Below are 20,816 nucleotides of genomic sequence, written 5' to 3'. Positions count from 1 at the left end.
CCCTCGTTACGTGACGGACAGGCGTAAGGGGTTAAAAGCCTGACCAGGGGGAGGCGTGGCATATACCCTAGGGGAACTACGCTGTGGGCTGAAGCGCAGCCTAATAAAAGAATCTTACTAAAAACTGCCTGGCGTCTTGCCTTTTCTCTGGCCTCCGCCAGGCCACTACAACATCACATGGAGTTATTTGCCCTTCGTCAGCATTAACTTTCAGAAGTTGTGCAGAAGTAACTGACTGCCAATCAGTTAAAACTTTCTTTCGAATGATGTCTGATAAGGTAGGCTGATCCAGAAGATGTAGGGGAACCAAAGCTTTCTATAGCTGCAAAGTGATTTCCTCATTCTTACACTGAATGCCCTAAAAAATGAAAGCAAGCGCACCATACGCCTTCTTTACTGCTGTGTCTTTTGTTGCCACTTTCAGGGAGCTATGGACTTGGCCCCCAAGATATCTCTATACATCAATGCTGTTAAGGGTCTTGCCATTAGCTGCACACTTTCCCTTTGCATTCAGCTTTCTAAAGTGCAACACCTCAAACTTGCTCATATTAATCTCTAACTGCAATTTCTCCACTCATTTCTGTAGCTGATCTATATCCTTTTGTATATATATATAATGTAAGAATTGATATTAATATATTTATTATGGTCACGTGTACTGAGGTACAGTGAAACACTTTTTGTTGCGTGCTATCCAGTCAATGAAAAGATTATACATGATTACAATCAAGCAGACCACAGTGTGCAGATACAGGATAAAGGGTATAACTTTTAGTGTAAGATAAACTTTCTTTAAAGCTTCCAAGTAGAAAGGTTTACAAAGTTGTCTTTGGACTATTTACAATTCAGTCCTATAATATTTTTAAGTAGTAGGCCAGACAAGCATTTAATCTTTTCCAAAGTTGCTTGCCATAAATGTTTGTACAGGTGCTCCTCAACTTACAATAGGGTTACGTTCGGAGAAATCCATCGGAAACTGAAAATATCGTAAGTCGAAATGCATTTAATACATCTGATCACGTGACCAGAAGCGAGCTGCGGCTCGCTGCCGTTTGAACCATTGCAGTCAAAATATTGTAAGTCGAAGCATCGTGAGTCGGGGAGCACCTGTACACAGGTTCTTCACTTTCTTTTAGTTGCTACGTGTTAGCATGTGTTGCAATGATGAAATGAGTCTTCACATTGGAAAAAAAACCTTGCCAGTCTTTCCAAAAGAAGCAAAATTAGTTTTGTAAAGGACAGTTTTTCAACATTGTTTCTGCTGTTCTCAGTTTTGCGTCTCTGCACTATGGTCGAATAAATTATAACCTTGGTAACAATTGTGAGAGGGATTTGAGCTCACTACACATGATCGTTTGAGGGCAGTGTTGCTTTGCTGAAACATATTTAAATTTTTGATCATGAAATATTAACGGGTTTTTAACCTTTAACAGTTATTTTGATATGGTTATACATAGTTTTAATGCATTAATCCTTGGTTCGTTATATTAAAAGGATATTTCCACATTATAACTAAAACAGCATTAATATGTTTCCCATCACCAGAAATAGCCATGTTATTCTTTGTCCACAGACAACTGATAATGATTGTTTTTTAATATCTGAGAAAGGGGTAAGCATTCTCATTTCAGTCCATTGACACTGTTACAGTGCCCTCGTAATGTTTGGGACAAAGACCCATCATTTATTTATTTGCCTCTCTACTCCACAATTTGAGATTTGTAATAGAAAAAATCACATGTGGTTAAAGAGCACATTGTCAGATTTTAATAAAGGCCATTTTTATACATTTTGCTTTTAACCATGTAGAAATTACAGCAGTGTTTATACATAGTCCCCCCATTTCAGGGCATCATAATGTTTGGGACACAGCAATGTCATGTAAATGAAAGTAGTCATGTTTAGTATTTTGTAGCATATCCTTTGCATGCAATGACTGCTTAAAGTCTGCGATTCATGGACATCACCAGTTGCTGGGTGTTTTCTCTGGTGATGCTCTGCCAGGCCTGTATTACAGCCATCTTTAGCTTATGCTTGTTTTGGGGGCTAATCCCCTCCAGTTTTCTCTTCAGCATATAAAAGGCATGCTCAGTTGGGTTCAGATCGGGTGATACAATACAATACAATATATCTTTATTGTCATTGTACAGGGGTACAACGAGATTGGGAATGCGCCTCCCATACGATGCAATAATTTAATTAATTTAAACAACAGCAACCCAACGAAACAAATTGTAACAGTTTTAAGACAGAATAAAGTGCAAGTAGATCTGTGCCGGATCACTGTGCGATGTGACCATCCGGCTCAGCAGGACCGGTTTATAGCAGCTATGGCCCTGGGGATGAAGCTGTTCCTGAGTCTGGAGGTGCGGGCGTAGAAGGCCTTGTATCGTCTGCCCGATGGAAGGAGTTCGAACAGACTGTTGCAGGGGTGTGAAGAGTCTTTGTGGATGCTGGTGGCTTTTCTGAGGCATCGTGTGTTGTAGATGCCCTCCAAGTCCGGTAGCTGTGTTCCGATGGTCCTCTGAGCTCTATGGACTACCCGCTGAAGAGCTTTCCTTTCTGCCTCCGTGCAGCTGAGGTACCACACAGGGATGCCATGCGTTAGGATGCTCTCTATGGTGCAGCGGTAGAATGTCGTCAGCAGCTGTTAGGGTAGACCAGACTTTTTCAGTGTTCTTGGGTAGAACAGTCGTTGCTGTGCCTTCTTGACCAGCGCAGCAGTGTTATTGGACCATGTTAGGTCCTCCGAAATGTGAGTGCCCAGAAACTTGAAGCTAGACACTCTCTCCACACTGTCCCCGTTGTTAGAGATCGGGGCGTATTCCCCGTTATGTGACCTACGGAAGTTGATGATCAGCTCCTTGGTCTTGGTGGTATTTAGGGACAGGTTGTTATCAGAGCACCAGTCCGCCAGGTTCTGCACCTCCGCTCTGTATTTTGTTTCATCACCGTTGGTGATAAGCCCGATCACCGTTGTGTCGTCTGCAAACTTGACAATGGTGTTGGTGTCGAATGCAGGAACACAGTCGTGTGTGAAGAGGGAGTAGAGCATGGGGCTCAGAACACAGCCCTGTGGTGTGATTGACTTGGCCACTCAAGAATTGACCATTTTTTAGCCTTGGAAAAACTCCTTTGTTGCTTGAGCATTATGTTTGGGATCATTTTCTTGCCGGAGAATTAACTGCCGGCCAATGAGTTTTGAGGCATTTGTTTGAACTTGAGCAGATAGGATGTGTCTATACACTTCAGAATTCATTATGCTACTACCATCAGTTGTTGTATCATCAATGAAGATAAATGAGCCAGTACCTTCAGCAGCCATACATGCCCAGGACATAACACCCCCACCACTGTATTTCACAGATGAGGTGGTATGCTTTGGATCTTGGGCAGTTCCTTCTCTCCTCCATACTTTGCTCTTGCCATCACTCTGATATGTTAATCTTCGTCTCATCTGTCCACAAGACCTTTTTCCAGAACTGTGGTTGCACTTTTACTTCTTGGCAAACTGTAACCTGGCCACCCTATTTTTGCGGCGAACCAGTGGTTTGCATCTTGCAGTGTAGCCTCTGTATTTCTGTTCATGAAGTCTTCTGTGGACAGTGCTCATTGACTAATCCACACCTGACTCCTGAAGAGTGTTCCTGATCTGTCAGACAGGTGTTTGGGGATTTTTCTTTATTATAGAGAGAATTCTTCTATCATCAGCTGTGGAGGTCTTCCTTGGCCTTCCAGTCCCTTTGTGATTAGTAAGCTCACCAGTGCTGTCTTTTTTCTTAATGATGTTCCAAACAGTTGATTTTGGTAAGCCTAAGGTTTGGCTGATGTCTCTAACAGTTTTATTCTTGTTTCTCAGTCTCATAATGGTTTCTTTGACTCTTATTAGCTTCATGTTGATAAACAGCATAAAAGTTTCCAAAGGTGATGGGAACACTGGAGGGAAGACTAGGTGCTGGGAGCTCTCTTTTACCTGCATTAAGGAGGCAATTAAACACACCTTAGCAATTACAAACGCCTGTGAAGCCATGTGTCCCAAACATTATGGTGCCCTGAAATAGGGGGATTATGTATAAACACTGCTATAATTTCTACATAGTGAAACCAAAATGTATGAAAATACCCTTTAATAAAACCTGACAATGTACACTTTAACCACATGTGATTTTGTTTCTATTACAAATCTCAAATTGTGGAGTACAGAGGCAAATAAATTGACGATGGGTCTGTCCCAAACATTATGGAGGACACTGTATAGCTTTAACAAATGCAATAAGCTCATTGGCATCTATAAGAAGAAAAGTCAGGTTGATGCTTGGCTATAAATCACTGTGTGTAGTGTTCAGTTAAATAATTGGTGGGAATATAAAAGGGATTTCCTTTCTCCCTCTCTTTTACATCGTAAATTTGAATGGAAAATCAAACCAACTGCAAGTGCTGCAAATCTAAAATAAAGAGAAAAAATGCTGGAAATAGTAGGTAGGAGAAACAAAATTAATACTTCAGGTTAAAGACCCTTTGCTGGAGAAGGAGCCAAAAGAAACTTCTTTGACTTGAAAGATCAACTTTGCTTTGCACAGATGCCACCTGACCTGAGTGTTCTGTTTTTATTGTGGTCTTTAATGGGTTAATAGATCACTGGACAACAATAAATGATGCACAAGATCATCTTTGGTGAAGTGTGGTGAAATGGTGTCTTGTTATTGATTCTCTTATAACCAAGAAACAAAGAAATACAGATGGCAGTTAATGCACAAAAGTACACAAAGTGCTGGAGTAAATCAGCGGCTGAGGCAGCATCGCTGGAGAACACAGGTAGGTGTTGCCGGGACCCTTCTTCAGACTGATTTAGTTTGCTGAGTTACTCCAGCACTTTATGGCATTTCACCTTGAAACTAGGCACTGATGCTACTGGTTTGCACTTCTTCACCCACTGCATGTTCCGGTGGCACGGCTGTTGTTATGGCTCACGTTGTAGCCCCTGGGGACAGTGCTTTCTTCAGGGCGCTGTCAATGCAAGATGCGCTTATTCACCTTGGGGGTCCCTCCCCTCTCACCTACTGCTGCTTCCAAGGTGATGTTGAGGACTCTGAGACAGAAGGAGAAGTAGGTGGCCGTGGAAGTGTGGGGAGACCGAGTGGACAGAACGATGGGAGCAGGAGGCGGCGGTGGTCAAATGGTGACGGACATAGCAACGACCAACAGGAAGAAGCAGCAGTAGGTGGGAGGTTGAGTTAGCCCCATGGTGATCGTGAGCTCCTGTCGATGGTGGTGGCCCAAAGAAAGCGCTGTCCTCCGGGCTACAAAGTGAGCCACAACAGTAGCTGCTTCAACTGGACCGTGCAGTGGGTGAAGAAGGGCTCGATGGTGCACCTTTGCTAGTCGGGGGTAACGTTGGAAGCCAGGCCCCCAAGCGGCCAAGAGACAGAGCGACCTGAGAAGCATTAGCATGTCCGTCTGCTATAACTGAATTCCGTTATAAAGGGGTCAGTTAAAACTAGGGTTTACTGTATATTAAGGAATTTGGAAGATCTACAAATTTGTACATTTGAAAGTGAGGGGGAAAAACCTGCTGGACACCACCATGGCCACACTCTCATTTCACTCCTGCCATCTGGAAGAAGGTATAGGAGCTTGAAAACTGTAACATCCGGGTTCAGGAGCAACTTCTTCCCAATAACCATCAGGCTATTTAACACAACAAACTCCAAAGAAGATCCCAACTATATGGATTTGGGGACATTGTTTTTTTCTTTGCACTGTTTTTGTTTGTTTGTGTTTTTGTTTATTATGGTGCTTACAGTGTACTATGTTTATATATCTGTTGTGCTGCTGCAAGTAAAAATGTAATTGTTCCATTTCAGAACATATGACAATAAAACACTCGATTCGTGACTCTTGAAAGATTATTGGGCATTCATTGGCAGTAATGAACAGTTAAGGTTATAGTTAGATCAGTCATCTATAGACTAAAACTCTAGTTCGTTTGTTTGTTCCTGAACTACAGCCAAAACAGTACACGATAGCGTGACAATTTTAGGCCCACCTTACTCACCGTCATCCCTTTGGTGCAAATGAAGACGTTTCATTGGAATCGGTGTTATATTTTAAAAGTTATTCACATTTTAAAGTTTAAATCTATCTCCTAGGGAGGATAAGGGGGGTGGAAGGGGATGGTGGAGGGGAGAGGGAGGGGAGGGGGAGGGGGTGGAGGGAGGGGCAAGGGGCAAGGGGAGGGGGAGGGGGGAGGAGAGGGTGCTGCACCAAAGAGGTTTGGGCCACGGTCTAGTAATTTATTGAAAGTGCTAGCACAAAGGACCAACTTTCCTACTCTAACGTATAATCTGTATGTATTTAATGTAAAAGGATGGAAACAGTGGATTTGTCATGAACTATCCTCTCTTGGGTTTTTTCTGCACTTCTCAAGATAGTTCAGTTCCTTTTCTGAATATTCACATTAAGGCTTTCTTTATTTCCTCATCCCAAAGCATTTGCATACACTTGCCTGAACTCTGTACTTCATAATAATTATGTGATCATTTAACTTTTTAATGTGTTGCAGGTTTGTCCAATCTGTGCAGCATTACCTGGTGGGGATCCTAATCATGTCACAGACGACTTTGCAGCTCATCTTACACTTGAACACAGGGCTCCTAGAGATTTAATATCCTTTCTTTGAGTATAACATTTTTTTGTACGTGCTTAAAGGAAAACTGTTGATTGTGTTGAATGCAGTCTGCTTGTGCCATTATGAATTTTTGCATTACACCATGATATTTCTTTATTTGGGAAATGTTTGTAAACCATCCTATTATTGCATTTGCTTGCATAATTGGTTGGATCACGTAATTTGCCTATTGAGAATATTGTAAGAAAGTTCTCCTTTGATTTTTTTCAAATTAGTGAAAATTTCTATATTCAAAAATAATATTTCTCTTCTTTTCAGCTATCTTGTTAGCTTCATCCATATCATGCAACTTTTAATTTCAAACAAATTTATTAAATCTAAATTGAGACATGTTATTGATGCCCATAGCTAAATAATTCAGATGCAAAATTATCAGCAAGATGCAGTTCTGAAAGATAATGTAGCTGTACAATTTATGTCCAGGAGTCTTGCTGTATCTTAGCCAAATGGTTCTGAACATCATTCTTCTCCACAATTCCAACAGATTACATATGAATCTCTTTTGATTCTGGAATCTGTGTGATCTTGCTTTGTTGGACAAGTTAAAGCAACAAATTTGCTTGCATGTAGTCATGTATTAAAGTCTTTTGTAGGCCTTCCTTGACTTCAAGGAATTCTTTCAACTAAAAAAGCGACAAAATGGTGGAGCAACTCAATGGGTTTGTTTAATCTCCTGGACTAGTGCATTTGTTTAATCTCAATGTGAGAAAGTATGTACGTCCTGGATGGAGTACAGTGAAGATTTCCTAGTCTAGTCCCATTGATGGCAGTTTTGATATATGTAAAATTGACTAGAGTGGAACTATATTTTTTAGAGTTTAAAAGTATTTCTTTATGTTGCCCAAGCTGTCTATCCAAGCTAGTTCCATTTGCCTGCATTTGATTCATATCCCTCTAACTTTTTTTACTAGCCATGTACCTCTCCAAATTCCCTTTAAACATTGTAATTTTACCCACCTCTGCAGCTTCCTCTGGCAGCTCTTTACATATACCCATCTGTGTGGAAAATTAATAGAGGCAAAATAAAATAGAAGAGTAGATGATCAGAAAGATCTTGTTTCCTGATGTAAAAAGAAAACAGCCAAATGAGCACAAATTTCCTCCTCGTAAACAAAGACAGCAAAATTTATAATGGGATCATGAAATGGCAGAGGAATTAAGCAATTACCTGTTTTTTTCTACATGGAAGAATACGAAACTCGCCAAAAGAAATGGCTGATTAAGATATTTAGTGAAAGTGAGGAAATTAAGGAACTTGATTTTAGTCACAACAGGTTTTAAACTGATAAATCCCAAGGACTTGATCATCCTTTTGTTTTGAAGGGGGTGATTTTAGAGATAATGGAAATTCTGTAAATTCTGGAATTGTTCTTGTGAATTATAGAGTAACAAATGTGGTCTCAATATTTAAGAAAAGGAGAGAAAGAACAATTAACTATTGACCTGTTGGCTTAATGTCAGTGTCAGGGAAAATGCTCAAATTACAATGAAATATATAATAACCGAACTTGAAAATAATTTAATTGAGCAGCGTTAATGTGGATTTATGAAAAGAAAATCATGTTTGACTAGAATTGTAGAGATATACAGCATGGAAACAGGCCCTTTGGTCCAACTTGTCCATGCTGACCAAGTTGTCAAGCTGCATTTGTCCCATTTTCCTGCATTTGCCCCATATCCTTCTTAAACATTTCCTATCCATGCACTTATCTAAATGCCTATTTAAATATTTTAATTGTCCCTGTTTCTCAGTCCCCTGGCTGCTCGTTCCATATATGCTCCACCCTCTGTGTAAAAATAAATGTTCATCAGGTTGCTTTTAAATCTTTCCCCTATCATCTTAAACCTATGTCCTCTAGTTTTAGACTTCCTTACATTGTGAAAAAGACTGGCCATGTACCTTTTCAATGCCCCTCATGATTTTATATGTCTCTAAGTTCACCCCTCAACCTCCTATGCTTCAGGACAAAAATAGAGCCAGTCTGTTAAATGGATATTACATTATTTGATAAAATGTAGTTGTACAAGTATTTGAATACATGAGCAAGGAAGTCATTTCAGTTGTATGAGACAAGGTGAGACTACTCCTGGACTAGTGCATCTGTTTAATCTCAATGTGAGAAAGTATGTACTTGTCCTGGATGGAGTACAGTGAAGATTTACTAGTCTGGTCCCATTGATGGCAGGTTTGATATATGTGACTGGAGTGGAACTATATATTTAGAGTTTAAAAGAATGAAAGAATTGAAGCTTAAAAAAATTATAAGGGGCTTGACAGACTAGATGAAGGGTCTTTTTACAGAATTTATTCATTGTATTTACATCTTTGTATTTACACACATGTATGTAAATTCCTTGAAAGTGAACCTTTGATGCGTATCTCATATGTTTTGGCAATGATTTGCAGATTCCGTAAGGGTGAGTTTTCTTACACTCAATGCTGTAATGCAGGAGATATGGTCAATATAATTACTCTCTGAAATTTTAATTTGTTGGAAATTTTCCTTCCCATTTATTGCATTTCCTTAATGATTATTTATGATGAATCCAGTGGTGTTCGACACGTACGTAGGATGTTTCATCCTGGCCGAGGTCTTGGAGGACCGCGTGCTCGTAGATCAAACATGCACTTTACTAGCAGTTCCACTGGTGGACTTTCGTCCTCACAAAGTTCATATTCTCCAAGCAATAGGGAAGCTATGGATCCAATAGCTGGTAAGTTTAAATTTCTAACGATGTATATAATAACGGAATGATATTGGGCTAAAAATACAGTAACAGATAGCTGTCTTGAAAGACAGAAAGCTGTTTGGCCTCTGCAGGGTAAAGGTCCTGTGCCAGATTCCCACGGCATTTCCCTGGTCTGCAGCTTTAATGATAAGATCGAGATTGATCTTAAGTGGGTAGGGTGCTGCACGTTCACAGCTGCTAAGATCTTTATAAGATAAGACTTTGAGATTCTTGAGTGCAATGTGCTGATGGATTTATTAGCAAACAATTCAATTTATATTCATTGCAATCAAATGTAAATTGGGAATAACTATTTGAAAAATATAAAAGAAAATGAATAACCGTTACAAGATTATTGCAGTTGTACACAATGGGTATGTGCTAGAATAGTAATTGAGAGGCTAGATTGAAGACACAAGTTCAGATTTCTTCATGACAACTTGGAAAGTTAAAATCATATGAAAACTATTTGAATAAATCTGGACAAATGAAACCACCAGATATTGTAAAATCTCACCTGGTTCACCTTGAAATCTGGAATCTGAATTATGAACGTTATTTATCATTGGAAACTAGTTCTCATCTCTTTTTGATTGTTTAAATTCTCTTTACATGTTAAACTGATCATGCAACCTTAAATCTTCCAACTAAGCTTCAACACAATCTTTGACAACATACAAATCTGTTCTCTCTTTCCTCTGAACTCCCTTTTCACTTGGCCACTTTTGATGCTACTTGTGGCCCCAGCCATATCTTTGTCTCCTCCCCCCCACCCCGGCCTCTCCCTCTCAAATGCTGATTTGTCTATCCTCAGCAGAGGCCACACATTTGTACAGTTGCACCCATGCCTTAATGAGTTCCAAGCGCACCATGATGTTGAGCTCAAAATAGTTAAAAGGAACTGCAGATACTGGTTTATACCAAAGATAGACAGAAAATTGCTGGAGTAATTCAGCAGTTCAGGCAGCATCCCTGGAGAAAATGGACAGATTACATTTCAGGTCGGGACCCATCTTCAGACAGATTCAGTGTGATCCACCTGAAGACGGGAATAGGAAGGCAGGTGCATGCTTCCTTGAAGGTGGAGTCGCAGGTATATAGGGTGGTCGTAAAGCCTTTTGTCACATTGGCCATCTGTCAGAGTAATGAGTATAGAGGTAGGGAGTAGGAAAATAACTACAGATGCTGCTAAAAATCGAAGGTATCACAATATGCTGGAGTAACTCAGCAGGTCAGGCAGCATCTAGGAGAGGGAATGGGTGGCGTTTCGGGTCGAGACCCTTCTTCAGGGAGGTTATGTTGCAGTTGTATAAGACGTTGATGAGGCCCCATTTAGAGTATTGTGTTCAGTTCTGGGCACCATATTTTAGGAAAGATGTCAAGCTGGAAAGGGTACAGAGAAGATTTACAACTAGAGGGTCTGAACTATAGGAGAGGTGAGTGGGCTGGGACTCTTTTCCTTGGAGAGCAGGATGAGGGGTGATCTTATGGAAGTGTATAAAATCATGAGAGGAATAGATTGTATTGATGCACAGTCTCTTGCCCAGAGTAGGTGAATCGAGGACAAGAGGACATAGGATTAAATTGAAGGGGAAAAGTTTTAATAGGAATCTGAGGGGTAACTTTGTTAAAGTTCTATCCGTGCTTTCAGACAACGAACCACAGAGTCACCTTAAGAATGAAACAATGCCTTTTTTCACGCATGCGGGAGTGGGAGAGCAACCCCGATTATGGCTACATACTCGCTGTCCTTCGTAGTCCCACTCAATTGAATTGTTCACAGACAGTACATTTATACCTGAGTAATCACGGGTAGTTAATCACACAATCGGCACATTCCTCCACCAATTGTTATCTTTTCTGGCACCAGTTCTTATCATGTCTGGATCAGACTTGTCTTTCTGTGTGGTTTTACTTAATAATCGTGCGTCCTATCTTTTTAGTCACAACACCTTGAATCTGTTTTTGTTTTTGTCATGCACGACATTGCAATTTCAGCTAATCACAGCATTTTATCTTGTTTCCACATATTTCTTGCCTGAGTCATTCCTCTGCACGTACACCCTTAACCCTTTCAGTTCTAAAACGCTTTCAACTTTTCCACACAAAGGGTGGTGGGGGTATGGAACAAGCTGCCAGAGGAGGTAGTTGAGGCAGGGACTATCCCAGCATTTAAGACACAGTTCGTCAGGTACATGGATAGGACAGGTTTGGAGGGCCAAACGCCGGCAGATGTAGCTGGGAAATGTTGGCCGATATGGGACCTGTTTTCACGTTCATCACTCTATGACTCTCTGACTCTTTCAACTTGCAGTCACTTATGGCCCTCTCTGTGTCTCCACACTCCTCTTCCTCTTGGAGATTTAGGTTTATGATTGTCACATGTACCAAGGTACAGTGAAAAGCTTTGTTTGCATGCTATCCAAACAGATCAGATATACCATATGTGTAGGAAAGAACTGCAGATGCTGGTTTAAATCGAAGGTAGACACAAAATGCTGGAGTAACTCAGTGGAACAGGCAGCATCTCTGTAGAGAAGGAATGGGTGACGTTTCGGGTCGAGACCCTTCTCAGTCTGGTGTCGGGAGTGGGCGGTTCAGATATAAAATGTAGTCGGAGACAGTAAGACTGTGGGGGAACTGGGAAGAGGGAGAGGATGGAAAGAGAGGGTAAGCAAGGGCTACTTGAAGTTAGAGAAGTCAATGTTCATACCGGTGGGGTGTAAGCTACCCAAGTGAAATATGAGGTGCTGTTCCTCCATTTTGCGCTGGGCCTCACTGACAATGGAGGAGGCCCAGGACAGTTTGGGAATGCAAGGAGGAGTTAAAGTGCTGAGCAACCGGGAGATCAAATATACCATACATAAATACAATTAGTTAAAACTGAAATATAATAGAGCAAAGGAATAGATAAAGAGTGCAGAATATAGTTCTGAGCACTGTAGAGCAACAGTTCATAATCAAAGTCCAATGTCCTCAATTGGGTAGAGGTGAATCGAACAGTACAGTAGTTTGTGGAAGGACTGTTCCGATGACAGAGGGGAAGAAGCTGTCCTGAGTCTGGTGCTGCGTGCTTTCAAGCTCCGACGGGAGCAAGGAGAAGGGAGAATGACCGGGTTGGGACAAATCTTTGACTCTGTTGGCTGTTTCTCCAAGGCAGCTTGAAGCATAGATGAACTCAATGATGGGAAGTCTGGTCTGTGTGATGGACATGGCTACATCCACAACTCTGCAGTTTCTGGTGGTCTTGGGCAGTGCTGTTACCAAAACCAAGCTGCGATGCAACCTGACAGTATGCTTGCTGTGGTGCATCTGCAGACCAGCACCATGTGGTAGCTGGTGTGCATTAGTAATTCCATGTGGAAAGAAATCGGGCATAAGCATCTTGCATTCTTTAGGACGAACGAGTTATCCTCAATTTGAGTCGACAGAACCACTCCCTTTGTCTGCAGGCACTGATAGATCTGTAATGTATGTTCTAGTGTTTTCTATTTATCTTTGACAATTTATCAACTTGCTTTTAAATAATTTATTTGTATTGGTTGCAGAACTGTTATCGCAGTTATCAGGTGTGAGACGTTCTGCTGGAGGACAACTAAACTCCTCTGGCCCTTCTGCTTCTCAATTACAACAGCTGCAAATGCAGCTGCAGTTGGAGAGGCAGCAGGCTCAGGCAGCACGACAGCAGCTGGAGTCTGCACGTAATGCAACAAGACGCACCAACACCGGCAGCCTCAGCACCACAGTCACACAGACTACAGTGACCAACAACACAATCACCACAGAAAACAGCCACCAAGCCTCCCAAAATTCCCAGTTCTTGCTCACAAGGTAAGTAAGCCCATTGGAATAACAGCTGTAAAGGAATTTCACAAAATAGTTTCACCTTATGAAACAAGATAAACCGTAACATTTATCCATTTTCTTCCCGCTATCATTTTGTAATTGTACTTGCATTATATGTTACTATGGGAGGGGGAGTTTAACAACCAGAAGATTTAGCAACCGGGAGATCAGGTAGTTTAGGCAGGCTGAGCAGAGGTGTTCAACGAAACGATCGCCGAACCTGCGCTTGGTCTCACCGATATATAGGAGTCCACACCTGGAACAACGGATACAGTAGATGAGGTTGGCGGAGAAGCGAGTGAACCTCTGCCTCACCTGAAAAGACTTGGGGTCCTTGGATGGAGTTGAGGGAGGATGTATAGGGACAGGTGTTGCATCTCCTGCAGTTAATGGGGAAGGTACCTGGGGAAGGGGTGGTTTGGGTGGGAAGGGACGAGTTAACCAGGGAGTTGCGGAGGAAATGGTCTTTGGAAAGGGGTGGAGATGGGAAGATGTGGCTAGTGGTGGGATCCCGTTGGAGGTGGTGAAAATGTCAGAGGATTGTGTGCTATATGCGACAGTTTCGGTGAAAGGTAAGGACTAGGGGGACTGTCCCTGTTGCGACGGGGGAGGGGGAGCGGAGTTGCGGGATGAGGGCCTCATCTATGATGGAAGAGGGGAACTCCCGTTCCCTTAAAGAATGAGGACATCTCAGATGTCCTGGTATGGAACACCTCATCTCGGGCCTAGATGTGGCGCAGACGGAGAAATTGGGAGTAGGGGATAGTCTTTGCAGGGCCCACACAACTGCCCATGGCTGTGCCTTGGAATTGGAGAAAGTGGGAGGAGTTGAAAGAGAAGTTGATAAGAGTAAGGACCAGCTCTGCTAGGCGGAGGAGAGTGTTTGCAGAGGAAAATTGGTTGGTTCTGCGGTCGAGGAAGAAATGGAGGGCTTTAAGACCTTCCTGGTGGGGGATGGAGTGACTGAACATCCATAGTAAAGATGAGGGTGGTGCAGCCTGGAAAACAGAAGTCATTGAAGAGACGAAGGGTGTGTAATGTGTCTTGGACATAGCTATGGAGGGATTGGACTGGGGGGGGTGGATAGGATGGAGTCGAGGTAGGTGGAAAGTAATTCAGTAGGACAGGAACAAGCAGAAACAATGGGTCTGCCAGGGCAGTTCTGTTTATGGGGAGAAGATAATACTGGGCCTTGAAGGTTCTCTGTCTCCTTCCTGTACTCTTGAAGGTTTTCGATCTCCTTCCTGTGCTCATCTCATCACTATTTGATATCTAGCCCACAATGGTGGTGTCATCTGAATTTGAAAAACAAATCTAGATTTTTACATGGCCGCACAGTCGTGGGTGTACAAGGAGTATAGAAGGGGACTGTGGACCAGTGTTGAGGATTATCGTAGAGGATGTTTGTCCCCCTACTCCTCACTGATTGGGGTCTGTTGATCAAGAAGTCGAGGATCTAGTTGCAGAGATGAATGCTGACACCACGTCCCACGAGTTTGATGATAAGTTTGGATGGTATAATGGTGTTAAAGGCAGAGAGAATTATAGCAATGATTCAGGTCTGTGTATGCATGACATCCAAATCGGCTACTAAATCAATGTGTTAAACCTATTCTTTACCTTGAGCTGGTCTGTCACTCCTTTTTCTTCTGTAGATTTTATTTTAAACAGTTCGCATTGCTCTTCATGTATGACATTTAAAGTACTTCCCTTGGTGTTGTTTATTTTTTCAATGTACACTGCTTACTTGTAGATAGACACAAAATGCTGGAGTAACTCAGTGGGCCAGGCAGCATCTCTGGAGAGAAGGAATGGGTGACGTTTCGGGTTGAGATCCTTCTTCAGACTGATGTCAGGGGAATGGGTGGGACAGAGATAGCATGTAGTCGGAGACAGTAAGACAAGGGCCTCAACCCGAAACGTCACCCATTCCGTCTCTCCAGAGATGCTGCCTATCCTGCTGAGTTACTCCAGCATTTTGTGTCTACCTTCAATTTAAACCAGCATCTGCAGTTCTTTCCTACTGCTTACTTGTAGGCTAAGTCCTCAGCTGCAGTGTTGCTCCTATTTGTCTTGGTCTTTCCCTCAATGAATCCCTTGGGTTTGAGATTGACTAGCTTCCACTTGTTCTATGGGTTGTGAGGTGGCTGGTTAAGCTAAGGCAGGGCGGATTGGTGGCGCAGCGGTAGAGTTGCTGCCTTACAGTGAATGCTGCGCCGGAGACTCAGGTTCGATCCTGACTAGGGGCGCCGTTTGTACGGAGTTTGTACGTTCTCCCCGTGACCTGCGTGGGTTTTCTCCGAGATCTTCGGTTTCCTCCCACACTCCAAAGACGTACAGGTATGTAGGTTAATTGGCTGGGTTAATTAAATGTAAACATTGTCCCTAATGTGTGTAGGATAGTGTTAATGTGCGGGGATCGCTGGGCGGCGCGGACCCGGTGGGCCGAAGGACCTGTTTCCGTGCTGTATCTCTAAATCTAAAAAAATCTAATGTGGGACTGGCAGACTTTGCCAAAAATGGGGTGGGAGGTGCTTAATTGGAGGGGGGTTGGGGGGGAGATGGAGTTGGTGTGGGAGATGGTGTGCTCTTTCTAACATGTACTTTGGGTTTCTGCATGTTTCCAATAAGTAGATTTGAGATTTTTAATGCTCTCCCAAGTGCTCTTTTTCCATTTCATTTGGTGATGGACTAGGGATTACACTAGTAGATGAGGTGTTATATTCCTTCTCAGAGACTTGACTCCTGGTAATGGATAGCATGGATTTAGTCATTGTATATATGCTGAATTATGCTGGCAGCTGATTGGGATGTTCCTACCCCTGAGGAATGAATAGCATACATCAACTGGGCACGTGCATCAAGATTCACCATCTGCAGAGTATTGGTAGATAGTATTATGCCTGCAAGGATCAGTGGCTGAAGATTCTTCCAAGGTTTTCAAGGGGAGGTTCTAGGCTCTAAACTAAGCATTATGTTTTGGGAAGCATGGCTGCTAGGACGGGCAGGCAGGCAGTCAGGGAATGGACCTGAAGACAACGGATAACGTGCATGTGTGTGGGTTGCTGTGCTTCAAAGATGCCAACAGCTGGAAGTACATTTTGGGGGAGGGTGGTTGAGTTAGGGGATTGAGAAGGAAAGGAAAAGGAAGTTGGCTAAAGGGGAATGATTTGAGTGAAGAGGAAGGAGGTGACTGAGGGAGGTATTTAGGAGAAGTGGCATAGGTGCAAAATCTGATTGAAGAAAAGAAAAGTTTAAATAAAGGTTGTGTGGCTCATATAGAAAGAATGGCTCATAACCTACTTGTATGTGCTTGCAGTGTTTGTGTCTGCACATGTGTGTTTGCTCGGGCTATGAGGCAGAGCCTGGCTTTCAGTTGGACCACCTTGTCATTAAATTAAGACTTCACTGGTACGCAAAAAACATCCAGCTAAGATTTTTTTCAGAATAAAGAAGATTGAGAAAATGTTTAATGTAGATTATGACATAGGATTAGAAGGAAGCTGATCGTTTCTGGACTAAATTTAAAAATGTTACTGCCAAAAGATAGAAGGCAAACATATTATGCAGAGATTAGTTGTAATCTGGAATTAATTGCCTGTGCAAGTCATGAAACTGAATCCATCAGGGCTTTCAAAAGTGAATTGAATAGATACAAGAATAATTGCAGGGCTATGAGGAAAGAGTGAGTGAAAAGGACGGATAGGATTCATATTCTGGAATACACCTGATGTGCCAAATGGCCACTAAATGTACCTTAACAGGTCAAAGTTTTTATTGTTGTGTGATAATGTATTCAGGTTTTAGTATTAATTTGATATCGATGTATAAATAAATGAATAATTTTATTGTAATCATTGCAGGTATTGAATCAATACTAAATTGGTGGACACCACTGGCTTTATTTTTCTGTTGTATGTTTATTTTGGTGATTAAAGCAGTTTGTTCAGCCTATTTAAAAGTTGCTGGAGGATAATTCTGGATAGAAGCTTAATATATGCCAGTTGCTATTTGATTTATTTTCTTAGTTGCAGTAGTTTTAGTTCTGAAAATTATTTCACCAGAAATGCAGGTATCCTCTGATGAGATTGCACTTTTTTTTTTGAGAAGCAAAGTTACTTGTTTCATTCAATCTGTTGACCATTAAATTGTAATGAAAAGTTATTTTTTCTTCATTTTAAAAGCAATCAGAAATGTGGGTTTGAATCCTGAATTTGCCAGGGAATCTTCCAATGTTGTGTAAAACGAAGCTTTAAGATTAACATTTGATCAGGCAAAGAAAATTTGGTTGAAGCAAATCTGAAGTTTGAAGTTTGTGTCAAACATTTTTTTGTCAGTGAATAAAACATATTTTTGTGCTATCAACAGGTTGAATGAGCCGAAGATGTCTGAAGGAGAACGTCAATCACTGGAAAGTGAGCGAGCAGACCACAGCCTGTTTGTGCAGGAGCTTCTCCTCTCCACCCTGATGCGAGAAGAAAGTTCATCCTCAGATGAGGATGAGCGAGGGGAATTCACAGATTTTGGTGCTATTGGCTGTGTAGATATTATGCCTTTAGATGTTGCTTTAGAAAACCTAAATTTAAAAGAGAGTAATAAAGGAAATGAGCCTCCGCCACATCCTCTTTGATGATGTCCCACTTTGCAGACAATGTCCTCTGTGCTGTAACTGCCAATGAAAGTGGACAACAGCTATCTTTGGGTTTGTTTGGTGATTGTAATTTCAGGTCTGTCACTCTTGTTACATTGTGTACATTCAAGGAAGAAAAAAAATAAGATAATTGATTCCACTTACTAATTTTTACTTCTAGCAGGTAAATGTAGGTAGCAGTGCCAGAGGCAATCTCTGCTTCCTGTACCTTGCCATACAAAAGGCTCTCCTAATACTCCACATTCAACCGAAGAGGAAAACAAATTGAAAAATCTCTAATGAAGCTGCTGTGTGTATTTATGAATATTAATGAATAAAACTGCTTGGATGGTTTACCTTAACTACTGCATGAGGTTTTTTGCGGAGTGCATGAGTTTTAGTAGCCTTGTCATTTCAAAAAAAGAAAATCCCAAAGCTTTCCTAAAAGATATTTAAAGGTTACCTGTCTAGAAATGACTAGCAATCACAAAGAGCTTGTTTTTCAAACGCGTTGTAGCTCTTGAATAATGGATAATTGAACATCTCATTACTCAGCTGTTTTTCATGGTGCTTGTAATGCAAGCTCCGCAATGCCATCCTTGGTTAATGTTCTGAGTCTACCATTGCCATGGTGACTGTTGAATCATCTTGTAACATTTCAGCTTTTGAATGCTGTATTTTTTTTTTCTCCTTCCATATTCCTGATACACCAGAAGATGACATGGCCCATTTGCAAGTGTGTAGTGACTTTAATACATTTGGGTCTTGTTAGTTTGCCCTAGATGAAAGAAAAGAAAAATAATACGTTTTGTTTGACTATTTTGTTGTAATGATTTTAATTTTGTTAAATATTGCTGATCTAGTTGCTTTGTCTAGTTATAGATATTTTTTTGTTTAATCACTTTTTTTGAAAAAAAAGATCTTGAATCTATTTTGCTAGGGTTTTTAAAGCTTTTAATTTCTCTTCCCCAATCTCCACTTGATCTTTCTCTCTCTCTCTTCCCCTTCTCACTTTCTCTCTCTCTTTCTCTCCAAAAACAAACACACACATACAAACATACATACACACACACATACATACATACATACGCGCGCGCACACACACACACTATAAAGGTTTCACATTTGTATGCTTTAAAATAGTTGTGGAGAGTTATCATCAGGAGAGCTTGAGGATTTGGTATCACGTTGTGTGCAGTATATATATTATATCTAAGAATTTGAAGTCTCAATGCTAAAGTTAGCACCTTTTTATTTATTATCTTTTGATTTCCTAAGTGAAAATTAGCCTTTTTGATGAAATCATGCCACCTACATGCCTAAACTATTAATCCTATATGTAAAAGAAATGAGATGTACAATGAATTTGTGAGAAAACTTTCATAATGGTTATAGGCCAGGGACTGCGTTTTTTTTGGAATGTAAAGATAGAATACAAAGAAAATAAAACTGCGCACAGCTTTTCATGACTTTACCAGTAGTCCTACATTGATCGTCTTTCTTTACGCTCAAAGCTTATGTCTACTTCACCGTGCATTTACCTTCGCATCACTGGTTTAGATTTCTCAGTAACGAAAAAATCAAGCCTTCTGAAAAATAATTCATTAGTGCATTCAGAATTTTGCAAAACTGGTCACAGTGGTTTTATTGATTTACTTTAATTTTAATGCAATAAACCTTTTTAGCACTTCTTGTGAAATTTCAAATTGGTATTTCACTTTATTTTTTGGGGAAATGAACAAGAATACTCTGAGCATTATATATAAAAATCAAATTTAAAAATTAGCCCACCTCATTCTATCTTGTGGAATTATCATGAACGCAGTCTGAGCTAATTAACTTTGCTTGTAATTAAATAAATTATAAAATTAACATGTTTTATATAATTTTTCAACTTTTTACATGCCCAAGAAATCAAGCAGCATCAACTATTTTATGTTACTGGTGATGATACTACTTCGCATGGAGAGTTATAAAGCAATTTATATAACAGGGTCATCTGTCAAAAGCTGAGGATAACAACAAATGCCTGGTGGAATAAAGTTGTGCCAACCAAGTTAGAACTACAATATTCAAACCATCATTCTTAGTCACATTTTCACTGTTTGCAGTAATATGCCCAGATAGAAATAATTTATGTAAATTTATCAACTTTGGTATCATGAACATGAACTTCCATGTAAGCAAGCTACTCAAAATGATCAGAATTTCAATGATAATACATTAGGAAAATGATTAGCCCACTAACAGCCTAATTGGGAATTGTGGATTGTTGGTCATTGGGCGAGTCATTGACTATTGGGAAACTTTGATGTATTGGACACAATATAGTATTAATTTTCAAGTAGTGGGTAATTTTCAATCTGGAAAATAGTATAATGTTTTATAAAGAGTAAACGTGAAGACTAATTAGATAAATTATTTTGAAAATAGGTGCCAAAATGCTCTTGAAAGGAAAACATTATTATAACCTGACTTTTCATTGTAACACTTTCCCAAAACCCATACAATATGGTATGCTTAAAATTACAAAATGTTGAATAAATTTCTGCTCAAAGGGCTGGTGATGCATAGAATGAAAATAATAAAATCTGGGCCTGGAGAAGGAATGAAAAAAGTCAGAAAGGGTAATTGCGGAATGTGGGGGTTCAGGGAAGCAATCTAGGCTTCCTTGATTTGAGACAAATGAGTTGAAATGGGATGAAGATGCCCCTTGCCTGCAGTGATTTTTTTTGAATGCTTCAACAAAAGAAGCTGAAAACAATTTATGAAAAATGATTAGCCAACTATTGTTAATTTTTAATCAAGTAAATTGATTATTGCGATTTGTATACAGAGCATTGACATTTATCTACATACTTTTAAATTTCTCAGAGCACCTTTATGAATAAGTAATACATAAAGCATTGTCCAATATTTTTT

The 20,816-nt window shown here is 40.6% G+C and overlaps 1 protein-coding gene across 1 annotated transcript in view; it reads left to right on the top strand.

Moving 5' to 3' along the window:
• kcmf1 (potassium channel modulatory factor 1) overlaps window positions 1-19,534 on the top strand; it is a 99,448-nt gene extending 79,914 nt beyond the window's left edge. The window contains exons 4-7 of the mRNA XM_078396926.1: window positions 6,563-6,664; window positions 9,229-9,403; window positions 12,967-13,249; window positions 17,633-19,534. Coding sequence (XP_078253052.1) covers window positions 6,563-6,664; window positions 9,229-9,403; window positions 12,967-13,249; window positions 17,633-17,894 — 822 coding nt within the window. The 3' untranslated portion in view covers window positions 17,895-19,534. The remainder of the gene's footprint in view (window positions 1-6,562; window positions 6,665-9,228; window positions 9,404-12,966; window positions 13,250-17,632) is intronic.
• Window positions 19,535-20,816: the final 1,282 nt, after the last annotated feature.

Source organism: Rhinoraja longicauda, chromosome 3 (assembly GCF_053455715.1).
Source record: "Rhinoraja longicauda isolate Sanriku21f chromosome 3, sRhiLon1.1, whole genome shotgun sequence".
NCBI lineage: Eukaryota > Metazoa > Chordata > Chondrichthyes > Rajiformes > Arhynchobatidae > Rhinoraja > Rhinoraja longicauda.
This window is presented reverse-complemented; position numbering and strand designations above follow the sequence as displayed.